We start from the raw sequence: 11,693 nt of genomic DNA, 5'->3' as shown, positions 1-11,693 counted from the left end.
GGTCAAAAGTTCCCAGGCCACATGGTCCGGTTTTCATCGGTATATCCTGGCACTTAAGACTCCGATAACGCTATCAAGGTTCTAATATGGTAAAACGATCCTTCTTCTATTCTCTAGAGATATATTGAGCTTCGAGGGTATCTCAACTGCCCGACCACGCTGGTCAAAAGCGAACCCTGTGGCCTTGGAACTTTTGACTGACCCTGTACGTCGAAGTTTGCTTGTGTATCGTTAACAAAAGACAACTTCTGAGCTAGCCTCGCGCAGAACAGAAATAGGAGGATCCTTATTTACGCCTGCGGAGCTCTTACGGTATGCAGCACTGATGCACCATTGGGCAGACTGAAAATTTCGGCTTATTTATTTTATGTTTATTTATAAATTTTATTGGGATTTATTTTATTCAGTGACACCTGACAGCTGGTCAATCCCGAATTTACATGCTGAAGCAAAACTGAAGAAAAATACAGCAAACATGGCCGTGCAAAAAAACGCTGCCAGACCAAAAACACGCTGGGAGGTAAACAGCGGAAAGTGCTTGATGTGTCTTGAGCGGGACAGGACATGCGAGTTGATCGCGAAATTTTAGATATGTAGCCCCTCCTACATGGAAGGGAAGATATTTCTTATATTTATATATCAACTTATATCAAGATATACTGTTATATCAACCACGCAAAGAAGACCCAAGGTTATAGCGACCAACTAGAAATCTACCATTGGTGAAATACACTCTTTTTCTCCTGCTCGTTAAGGTCAAAACAAGGCCATTCGTGACACCTTTATACGAGAAAAAGAACTTGACGAGGTCCATTTGCCATGGTAGAGAAAACGATGGAAGTTTATTTCTCATATTCTATGCCAGCCACTTCAGCAGCCTCTTTGCGGATGTTTCTCCACAGGTCCATCACCGCCGATGTTTGTTCCGTCCTCCTTATAGCTGCCTCCATGTGCCGGAGATGTTCTGGAGAGAAATATTCTCTCCAGCCGCCAACCTTGGCTTTTCTTACGAAGTTATATTTACTGGTGTCATCCTGATATGCGTCCTTCCATGCTTCTTTATGGTTTTCACTCCATGCATTTGCCTCAGTTAGTGCGCTGATGGCGAAATTGGCAACCATTACTTCTCTCATATTCTCCGCCATGCTACGTTCCAGTAGCTTCTGGAACAAGTGTTCGTTTTCTTGCAACTCTCGGGCGTAGCTTTCTCCGAGAAAGTGCGCCAGTTTCAGTATCGTACCCGGCGTGTCTTCCATGAGGTCCTCATAGCAAACGAAGAACACGTTAGGCTCATCCTTCAAGCCATATCCGGAAAGAACGTGGTCAAAGTAGGTGCCGTACCCGGCTATGCCCTCAGTGAGGAAGGCCTCAACAAACTCATCAAAAGAGCCATCCTGAAAGCTGTAAAGGCTGAGTTTGGTCACGAAGTGAAAATGAGATACAGCCAAGTCCCACGGGTTCCGAGCTACGTAGATGTACTTTGCTGCGGCGCTTACGGCCCCCTGTGGCGGTGAAAGGTGCGCTTGCAGCAGCCGCAAGGGCAGGCTTGGCTTCCAGCCTTCCAACTCTGATCCTCCAAGATAGCGCATGTTCTCTTTGAACTGTTCATAAGAGCTCACGGGCTGGCCTCTTTTCAGTATGAGCTGCACAATGTAGAGAACCCAGTGCGTCCCTGCTTTCGGGTAAGACATCAGGACCAGGTCGCCCTTTCCTGGAAGAAACCTCAGTGCGTCCCTCAAGAGGTCCGGGTTGTAGTGAGGATCCCTGGGTACACCATCTATTATTTGAACGGACGGCTTCCTCTTCGCCATGATGAGACTTTAGAGAATCCACCTGCACAAATAATAATTTTAGAGTAAAGATTGAGTTAAATTTCCAAACTTGACATTTTATTTGTATTTAAACTTGAATTATGAAGCAAGGTGCTGGCAGAAGCCAGCTTTTTGCCGCCGCGTAGCATTCACTTTAAAATACCTAAGAACTGAAACCTAAGAAAGCAATAGGCAGTATTGTGTTTTGGGGAACGTGAGGCGTAATTAGCTGCAAGGTAATTTTAATTAAGAACAATGCAGAAAGGAGAAGAAAAGTCACGGCGCTTGAGACCAGAACCCATGGTTTTCACATGTCGTGTGGAGTGCTCTACCTAATAGAGTAGAGCTCAAGGTAGAGCAGAATATGGGAAATGCGAGGGTCGCACGTCCTGATTTCTCTAGAGATGTGTGGTTAGCTCCCCTTTTTCTCTAAATTCAATACAAATAGAATGAAATGATTTATTCAAAACTGGGAATTGAAAAATTCCTTAACACGAGCACTCATAAGCGGTAGTTAGGAAGAAAATAAAGAAAATTAAGGTCCGGCAAGTAACGATGCGATCTTAGGCAACAGAAATTTAGTAATACATGAAAAGTATTAGTAAATAACAGTATTAGTAAATAACCGATATTGATATTGAACGTTCATGGCGCGAAACAATAAAATGGCTGAGGCTTATCTTGGTTAACACTGGTCAGATGCGAAGCCCGAGACTCGCGTTGGGTGGGCGCCTGGATTGCCACGGAAGCCGGATTGCCACGGATCTTCCTCTGTCGTGACGTCCTGTGTCACGTGGTATGTCACGTGGTGTGACGTCACTGTACCACGTGGTGTGCACGGCGCATAACCACGGCGAAGGGCTGTAGTGTACCTCCGTCTTCCTCTGTCGTGACGTCATGTGTCACGTGGTATGTCACTTGGTGTGACGTCACTGTAGCACGTGGTGTGCACGGCGCATAACCACGGCGAAGGGCTGTAGTGTACCTCCGTCTTCCTCTGTCGTGACGTCATGTGTCACGTGGTATGTCACGTGGTGTGACGTCACTGAACCACGTGGTGTGCACGGCGCATAACCACGGCGAAGGGCTGTAGTGTACCTCCGTCTTCCTCTGTCGTGATGTCATGTGTCACGTGGTATGTCACGTGGTGTGACGTCACTGTACCACGTGGTGTGCACGGCGCGTAACCACGGCGAAGGGCTGTAGTGTACCTCTAGTAATATGCTTCGCATAAAACTGTTTTGGGGTTGCCAGGGTCAAATAAAGGCGATGTAAGCGTAGAGGAGAATTTAAGAACGAAGAACGGTCATCGCTTGCTTAGGAAAGAAATGCTTGTATTCCTTTTAACATAATATCAAAACAGCTATACAGTGCTGCAAGCTGTTGTGGCGATATCTTTTTTAATTCGCGAACTTTTTTTCTCCACCATTTATGATTATTAGTAGCTGTTTCCTTTTATGCGATATTTTATTTCAGGCTCAAAACAATGCAAAACAGAGCCCGGAGAGTGTAAGGTGGATTAGGAGCAAGCGCTGACTTTCAACCAAGCATTAATTAGAAACGGCAGCTATTACGTAAGCTAAGGCCTACATCATAAACAAAAATCTCACACGATAGTCACCACGTTCTACCTTGATATTCAGCAACATCTTTCGTGTATTTTCGTTTCGCGATATGGGGTGGTAAATTATTTCAAAGAGACATGCATCTATGCATAGGCAGGCATGGGTATATAGCACTCTTTTTAGTCCAGCATACATACTCGTTCTCTGACTGCCACTCCTCTGTAGTCCGCCTCTCCTGGCGCGCTGCGCCGCCTTCACTGAGCCGACCATCGGAAGCCGCGTTCCGCAGCAGCTATCACTCTGGAAGTGTACTACATTCAGCCGCTGTCACCGTACCCTCCTTGTTCCACGGTAACCGTACCCTTTTTGATTAGTGTGGCAGCGACGCTCCCTTTGAGTCTTCTTCCGGTGGCATCAAACTATGTTCCTTCCACAACGCCCTCGTCCTCCCACGGATGGTTCCCGTTGAGACCACCCCTCGGTTGAGCGTTTCACAAGTTCCACCATACCCTCCACTTCACATGCTGACTCTACAATCTCTTGGTTGAGCGCGGCGCCTGTGTTTAGCGACATTTTTCGCGGTCATATTTGCCGACTGATCGGTGGCCAGATGATTTGTCATCACTAGAAGATGTCTAAATGTGTGGACGGTTATTTTCTTTTCATCGACGCTCCTAGTCTCACTAGGAACATCGGCAATATTGAATGTCAACGCTTGTCGTGCCTTTGTGCTGAACCCATCCTTTGTCCGTTTGCGTCGTTCTTCGCTGAAAATGAACCATAACCAACTTGTTGAAATGTCTGTTTCGTTATGATGTGTCTTATAGTACATTTTCGCTCACATCGGTAATGTAAAGTCGATGCGGATTGTGCTCAGGATTGTGCTCAGGCTGAAGCGCGGCTCAGTTTCGATGCAGCCGCCTAAGGCCCGAGTAGAACGAAAATATTCCGCCTAGTTGGTGACGCCGCGGCCCGATTTTCGCTGGGTGCTTTCACATGCATCGAGTACCCAGCGAATCTGGTCGTCGGGACACGCAAGATTCCTTGATCAGGGTGGATGTTTGGGCGAGTTGGTTGCTCATGATGAAAAAACTGTAGCGCTCGAGACAGGGACACAACGAAGACGACAACACATGCGCTAACTTTCAGAGTTGAAAGTCAGCGCATGTGTTGTCGTCTTCGTTGTGTCCTTGTCTCGAGCGCTACAGGTTTTTCATCAAGGTTGCTTGATGTTCGCATAGTCAACCCATGGCTAAACACGACAGAAGTGCTGCCGGAATGTCTTGATGTTAATACCGGCGTACTTTTAGATGCAGCTTAATCTTTTGTACGCCTTGAACAGAATAAACATTCTTGCTTCCGCCGTGGCAACAGTCTCCTTTGACCCCACGTAGCACGTCATTTCGGTGCTCCCCATTGTTCAGTCCCAGTCCGATCACTCAGACGCAGCGAACGAATTCTAACTAGACGGAACTCGATCGCAAGCAGTCTGCGACTAAATTTGCAGTGTCGTTTGGAAAAATAGCATGCAGGTTAAACGCGCCTAACACAGTGCCGTAGGTTGTCGCCGAGTCCTTATGCCCCGAGTGGTGCTCGCTTAGTGTTGCTTGGTGATGAACTTTAGTTCAGCCAAGCTCACGTCGGCCAGAGAGCAAAATCAAAACGAGGATACTGTTCTTAGGCGGTGTTGTGCACACCTGTGCTTTATTTGGCTCAAAGATATCTAGACTCAATGCTGCACTGCGACTGCACATCGAAGTCTCATTGACTTCTATTCTTCCTGTTTATGAAGCCACCGCCTACGACTTATGTGAGCAGCATGATGCTCAGCTAAGAAAACACACCCTGATGTTTCTCTCCAATTAAATGTGCGCACATGGCCCGGACTGCCATGTGCCTGCCGCATCGTTGTCAGCACTAACGCCTGGTGCCTACATCTCTCCCTCTCTCTCTCTCCACACCCCGCGTACCTCAAAGCGCCATTGAGTCCTGCACTTATCCAGGGAGCCAGTTATGTCCACTTCCTTTCCTTAAAATCACCGAATTCTAAAACAATCTCAACGCTAGCGCCAATGAACACAATGAACACTGACGGCCTAAGGCTTCAGTGCCGCGTTTCTGCCACAGCGATTTCAGTTAAATCTCTCATAGCGACTCAGGACATCAAGGACGTCCGAAGCTCCCGCTCCATCAGTTTCAAAGCTTGAAGGGCGACTGAGGTGTCCACTGTCCCAGGGGGCCAGTTATGCGCCTTTCCTTTCCTTTCGAAGCTCTTATTCTTCATCGGTTTCGTGGCTTAAAGCGCGTCTAAGATGTCCACAGCCCCATAGAGGCTAGGTATCCGCCTTTTCTTTTGCTTTCGAAGCTCTAGGTCATCTGAAGGCGGAAGTTAGAGCCACCGCGAACCTGGCTTTACCTAGCGAAGTCAAGCTTTCGCTTCAAAGAACTGGAGAGGACACTGAAGCTCCGCCTCTAAGGCGGAGCCTAATGGATCAATGCTTATATATGCAGAACTGGTCTTTCTCTACTTAAAATTCATAGATCCCTGAGAGTCCTCCAAAGAGTCCTGGCGCATTGATGCAGCGGTTATGCGGCTTGGCTTGTGCACCTTGGTTTATCTTGCCGTGAAACCTTTAGCGACCTATCGTGATTTAACTGCCACCTGCCAAAGCCGTTTGCCAACATTCTGATGGGCAGGTTGTGATGACGCCACAATGTTCCGTAACCTAGGCAGCCCACCTGCCAATTAGTTTGCTTCTCCGGAGATTTGTCGTGAAAATTCACAACATCAAGGTCGCCATAAACGATGCCGGATTTTCTGAGACACGATCTCTTTTATTCTATCGCGTTAAAAACCGCAAAAAGAGACGGGACAGAGACGGCAACAGCCCTCTGTTGTCGTCTGCCTCTAACCCGCCCATTTTCGAAATTTTCTGTATTCACAATGTCGGATTGTCAGCAGGCCTGTGCTCGCGTGCCGTGTCTGTATGGGGTCTCCTTGCCGAACTTAAGCAACTGACATGTCGGACATGATGGGGCCTCACAAGTGACTACGACCCACAGAAGAAGAGCATCATGGTAGAAAACGTAGCTGCGCAGCCGCCAAGCGTCGTGGATACGACGCGCACGAGAAGATGTGAAGCAACAGATCCCACTTCAGACGCGGGAAATGGGCCATCGCCGATGCCCAGCTGAGGCTGAGAAGCGACGGAGCCTATAACACAAGCAGTAAGCCGACCGACAAGTGCCCGACCACTAGACTGCCGAAGAACACGCAGTGAAGGCAGAAAACATGCGTGAAGTTTGGCGCCGTCGTGTGCAAGGACAACTATATTCTGGTGGGGTCGGTGCCCACTTCGCGAAACACTTCATTGATGAGCAGTTTGCTGGGTCTTGCAGCGTTTGCCATGGACAGTAGTTTACGTAGAACCTCGTGCGTATACAACACTGCGAGGTACTGTCAATGCGCCATTGTTTTAATAGTGAACTCTGTCGTGAGCGTTATAAACAATGCCCTCTCAATCCACGGTCAACCAGCATATTGCTTTTTGCAATACTTCTAAAGACTGAATGGAGTACGAAGAGCGTAGCTTTGCTAACGAATAGAGTTGAAATCATGTAGCTAATAGCTGAATCGAATACAAATCGAATGCTTATAAGAACATTCCATTCGATTTGTGGCGCGAGCAAACACAGTGAAGCTCTAGCGGCGCACTGACGCATGACGCTATAAACCATGCAGATATAGCTATAGCTATCATAGGGCCAGCCCCGACCTCCACTGCGGGAAGGGTAGAGAGCTACGGTATAATTTTAGTGAGCTTATGACTTCCATGTGACACGTATAAGAAAATTCACTTTTATTACAGATGCTAACTACAGGGCACCATATGGCAGTACATGCGAAAAGGCGAGCCCTAAGCCATGGCCTAAGGGAGCTCATTGCGCGAGAATGCCCTAAACCCGACTGAATCTTGGAGGCAGTGCATGTGAGAAATGTGAACGTTGCCGCAAGAATGCATCATATAGCGGCGGTCAAACCTAGTGTCCGGAAAGGCTGACTTCATATGCTGTGCAGAGTATAAGTGGTCGCTGTCTTTGGAATAGTGGTGTATAAAAAGTACGGCGTTTGGTCTAGCAAATCATTAAAAAAATTATTCGAATACTTGAAAAGAACTTTAAATAGTGCCTCTTTATTTAAAATATTTAAAATTTCATTCCTGCAGGGATCTCGCTGGAGGTAATTCGAATCACTTTTAAAAATGTAACTATTGGTGGCAACCTAGATAAAAGAGAACCACTGTACTGGCGAAACAATTTTGAAAGCACGGACATATTTTTTACTCTCACGTAATGTGCTCAGAAAGACCCATGTTATACCTGTCAGCCAGGTGCCCAATGTACCATTCTTGTGAAGTATTCAACGAGAATGGTCAAAAATAAGAAAGGGACCGTTTTCGTGACTACACCTCCATTTACCAAACAAGTATTTCGGGGGCCTAACATTCAGGTCAGATATTTTTCGTGCTGCTACGTAGAGGCGGAAACATTTTGCACAGGAAATAAAAAAAAACTTTACGGCAATGTACTGGAGAGTAGTTGGAAAAAAAAATAGAAGACTGTATCAATAGACGGGAATATGAACCGACCATGAAAGATGCTGGTGACACGTAAGCGCTATAGCAGACAGAGGAAACTGAACTAGTCCAGATTTTTGCTAGTGGCGTCACTGCCTCATGCTCACGATTCCTCTGCCAGTCGGTACACTTATCCGATCAAGGCACCCTACTTGACGCCACATGCGGTTTGACTGCACAAGTGGGCAGCTTTGGGAAAGAAAGCGCCAACGCCAATGTTGTTTTAAGCTCTCCGAACACAAAGCCTTATTCCTGCGTTTGTCCTCCCTAACCCCAGACAGCGACGAGTTGCAGTTTGCAAAACTTTCTGCACTCTTGTTAAGAGCAGCTGGTACATTGAGATAGCTTGTGCTTCTGCGTCTGGTGTTCTACTCAGATCAATGCTAAATATTTGAAAGGGTATTAAAATTTCACTGAAGTACACCACTGCTAAGTATGCACAAACTCTGTACTGGCCCTCATTTGCTGAAACAATACTTATGAATGTCCCGTGCAGACTTCGTTTTTGTTCATACTGTTCTGTGGCCTATTTTATATTTACTTGCAAATTTCAATGCAAAACTGTAGCATGTATGAAGCGCCGCAAATATCACCTAATTAGCCTAACTGCATTCTTTTTGCAGCGCTCCTAATGATGCTATTTGCGAAAAGTCGAGAGCCGGTAAAATCACCAAACTTACCCTACTATGCACGGTACGAACAGAAACAAACCTGCGCCAAGCTCGATGGCCACAAAAACAGGGCTGTGCGCCGTGATAGATGGCAATCTGTGCTCTCAATACCGATCGCCTATTTTGTGGCGCATGAGCGGATGCACTTTCTATTCTTTCTTGACTGCTCACCTGTGTGCCATGAAATTTTTTTGTTTCCGTCACAGCTGCCTTGCTTTTGGTCTTTTTTGTTTGTAATTTTAATCTAATGCTCTTTATATACCTCTGGCCTGATTCTTCTATTGCACCAGTTTTTCTTCCAACTTTCGCTTTTATCCTCTCAGCACTTGCGAAAGCTTAATTGATTGGATGTTTTCCCACTGCTGTCGTTTTTGTACGGAAACCACTGCACCGGAATCGGGTCAAACACTGCTTGTATTTTTATGGAAAGAATTGCCAGCAGATTTTGAAGAACTTTACGCGAGAATGAAAAAAAAAACGGCAGTCGATTTGCACTCTTAAGCCAGATACGAATACGTGCGCTAGCGTTGTGCTTTCAAATATGTATTTAAAAGTTTCGAAACATATAAACTGCTAGCGCAGGTACGCAGGTGCCACGGCCCCAAAAGGCCGATGCGAAGTGGAACACACGCGATTCGTTCGGCGCTTGAACGAGCTTCTCTCAAGCGCCTAGGGTTGCCTGACGCGGCCGCCCGCTGAGAACCTGCGGAGTCTTGCTGGGGCCAACTATGCACTGCTCGGCCAGCCTCGCTTAGTGGTCCTTCCCTTTTTATCGCGATAGCGCTAAGGAGCCCTTGTCGCAGAAAAGACGGAGCAGTCGTCGGCGTCACTGGCCATGAGGGAGAGCACGAGACAGAAAAAATGCCCAGGCTTAGCTTGGTTAAGCCAAGAATGCGTTGCATATTGCGCGGTCTTTTTGCGCGAGGTATTGCATGGCGGCACTCCATTTTTTCAGCAGCTTTTCCTCCGTGACGTATGGATGGATGGATGGATGGATGGATGGATGGATGGATGGATGGATGGATGGATGGATGGATGAATGGATGGATGGATGGATGGATAGGAGCGCCCCCTTTGAAACGGGGCGGTGGCAACCGCCACCATGATCAGCCGTCCTTTCTTTCTTTTTTTCTTGTTGTTTTGTTTTTTTTTCTTTTTTTCGTGTTTTGGTGACGTCACGTCAACACCTGAGGTGACGTCACCAAACAACGTGACGTCACGTCACGTGGTTTGGTGGCTGCCCGGCCGCGCCCAAGGGCTGAACTGAGTGATTGCAATATGCTACGCATAAAGGCCGGGATACGTACATGCGGCGTTTTTTTCGACGACATTCGCGCGGCAGAAAACGTCGCGGCGGCGCGACGCCCGGCTGGAGATACATGGAGCGTTGAAGCGGCGGCGCGCCGCCGCGCATCCCTCAACGCGAAAGCAAATGTGATCAACAAGTGGCAAACACCAACTGTGCAAGGAGGTCTGTGAGAACAGCGACGCTGACCATTCTGTTAAAATCAGGAAAGTTTCACTTCGACACCACTGTGCAAAATTTAGCACGCGCGCTTAAGTATCTATAAAGATTTGCGTGCTCGAATGCATGCCGTAGCGTACCTTTGGACGCCCGCTCAGCCGCGGACACCAGCGGCTGCGGTTTTCTTCGACACATTCGCTTCAGGGAGGGAGCGCAGGCATTCCGATCCAAGATTCGGCCGTGTTCTCCAAAAAAAGCGACATTTCAAGTCTGATGAAGCGTTTATTTTCATGAACATAACATTTCCGTGCCAAAAACACCGCGTAGCTCGTCGGCCATGGCGACCATGTTGGCGGCGGCAGGGAGAGGTCCAGAAGAGCGGGCTTACTGCGCTGCTATTGGCTCGCTCCAGCCGCCGCTTCCGGTCTCACCGGACGCCGCGCGTCAAAATCTAGCCGGTCCTGATCGGCGGCAGCGGGCGTTTTTCTCGACGCCGGTCGTCAAATCTGCGCCGCCGGGCGAAAATCGACGACTCGCCGCGGTAAAAACGCTCCATGTATTCCGGCCTTAAAAAACAACTTTATATGTCAGCATATCAAATGGCGGGTGTACTGGGTCGATAAGCCCCTCCTGGTGGCCGGCAGTTGTAGTCTGTCGGTGACCTTTAGCGCGCTCGTCGTCGCCCTGGACTGAACGCCGAGGTCCGAACTGCCTAGAAAAGCCTCCCGCTTTTCAGGAGAGGGAGTTGTAACTAGATCTACTGGCGGCGGATCTTCTGAGCAGGCCCAGATTATGTGATCCAAAGTGGCAGGGTCACGGCACAATTGACAGAATAAATTTACCAGATCGGTGAATATGTTAGAGTATGTCCCCGGGTTCGGCTATGAGCCAGTCAGCAGCGGTCGCCCCGTGGTAGCCTGTTTTATGTTGAGCGAATCGTGCTGAGGAGGCAGGCCCAATTGTAGCTTTATATTCCGTTATGACCTGATACGAGCCCAGTGCACTACTTCTGGGCACTGCCTTGTTAGAAGGCTCCTCACCTGCTCGGCTAACAAGAAAAAATTCCCAGAGGAGCGATATAGGTGGGCTACCAGCGCAGGTGGGCCATCTAGGTCATGTGGCCTTGTGGCGCCATGATAAGGTTCTCTCAGGAGCGCGAGCTAATTGCCCATCGTGGTGGGTGGCAGTTAACTTCATGATTAGTCAGTAGGGTTACTTTCGAAGATCAACCTGAATCACACTAGGCGCACCGGTGGTGGTGGTGGTGGTGAAAAAATTTATTAGGAAGAGACAAGAGATATGTTTGGATCAGCCCGCAAGGGACCGATCCTTACAAGCACTAGGTGGAGATCCCTAGTTTGGGACCCCAGTGGTGGCGGCCGCCGCCTGGGCGCGCCCGACTAAGGCTTGGTGGGCCTGTAAGCCGGGGCAGCCGAGCAGGGTCGCCTCCCAGTCCTCCCGGATTGGGTTGGGAATGGGGGAATAGCAGAGTCGGAGGGGCAGGCCCGCACCATATGATACGTGTTAGAAGACACCGCTCTACA

The 11,693-nt window shown here is 48.3% G+C and overlaps 1 protein-coding gene across 1 annotated transcript; it reads right to left on the bottom strand.

Moving 5' to 3' along the window:
• Positions 1–842: 842 nt before the first annotated feature.
• On the bottom strand, positions 843–1,824 carry LOC149333156 (3-alpha-hydroxysteroid sulfotransferase-like). The gene has a single exon (XM_089557663.1). It carries the CDS (start codon positions 1,809–1,811, stop codon positions 843–845), a length of 969 nt encoding a protein of 322 aa, XP_089413789.1. The 5' UTR covers positions 1,812–1,824.
• Between the last annotated feature and the right edge of the window lie 9,869 nt (positions 1,825–11,693).

This window comes from Amblyomma mixtum, chromosome 8 (genome assembly GCF_055824585.1).
Source record: "Amblyomma mixtum isolate Tamu chromosome 8, ASM5582458v1, whole genome shotgun sequence".
Taxonomy (NCBI): Eukaryota; Metazoa; Arthropoda; class Arachnida; order Ixodida; family Ixodidae; genus Amblyomma; species Amblyomma mixtum.
This window is presented reverse-complemented; position numbering and strand designations above follow the sequence as displayed.

Bases quoted from the DNA above. Each gene is read 5' to 3' on its own strand.
- LOC149333156 (XM_089557663.1), bottom strand. From the start codon at position 1,811: ATGGCGAAGAGGAAGCCGTCCGTTCAAATAATAGATGGTGTACCCAGG.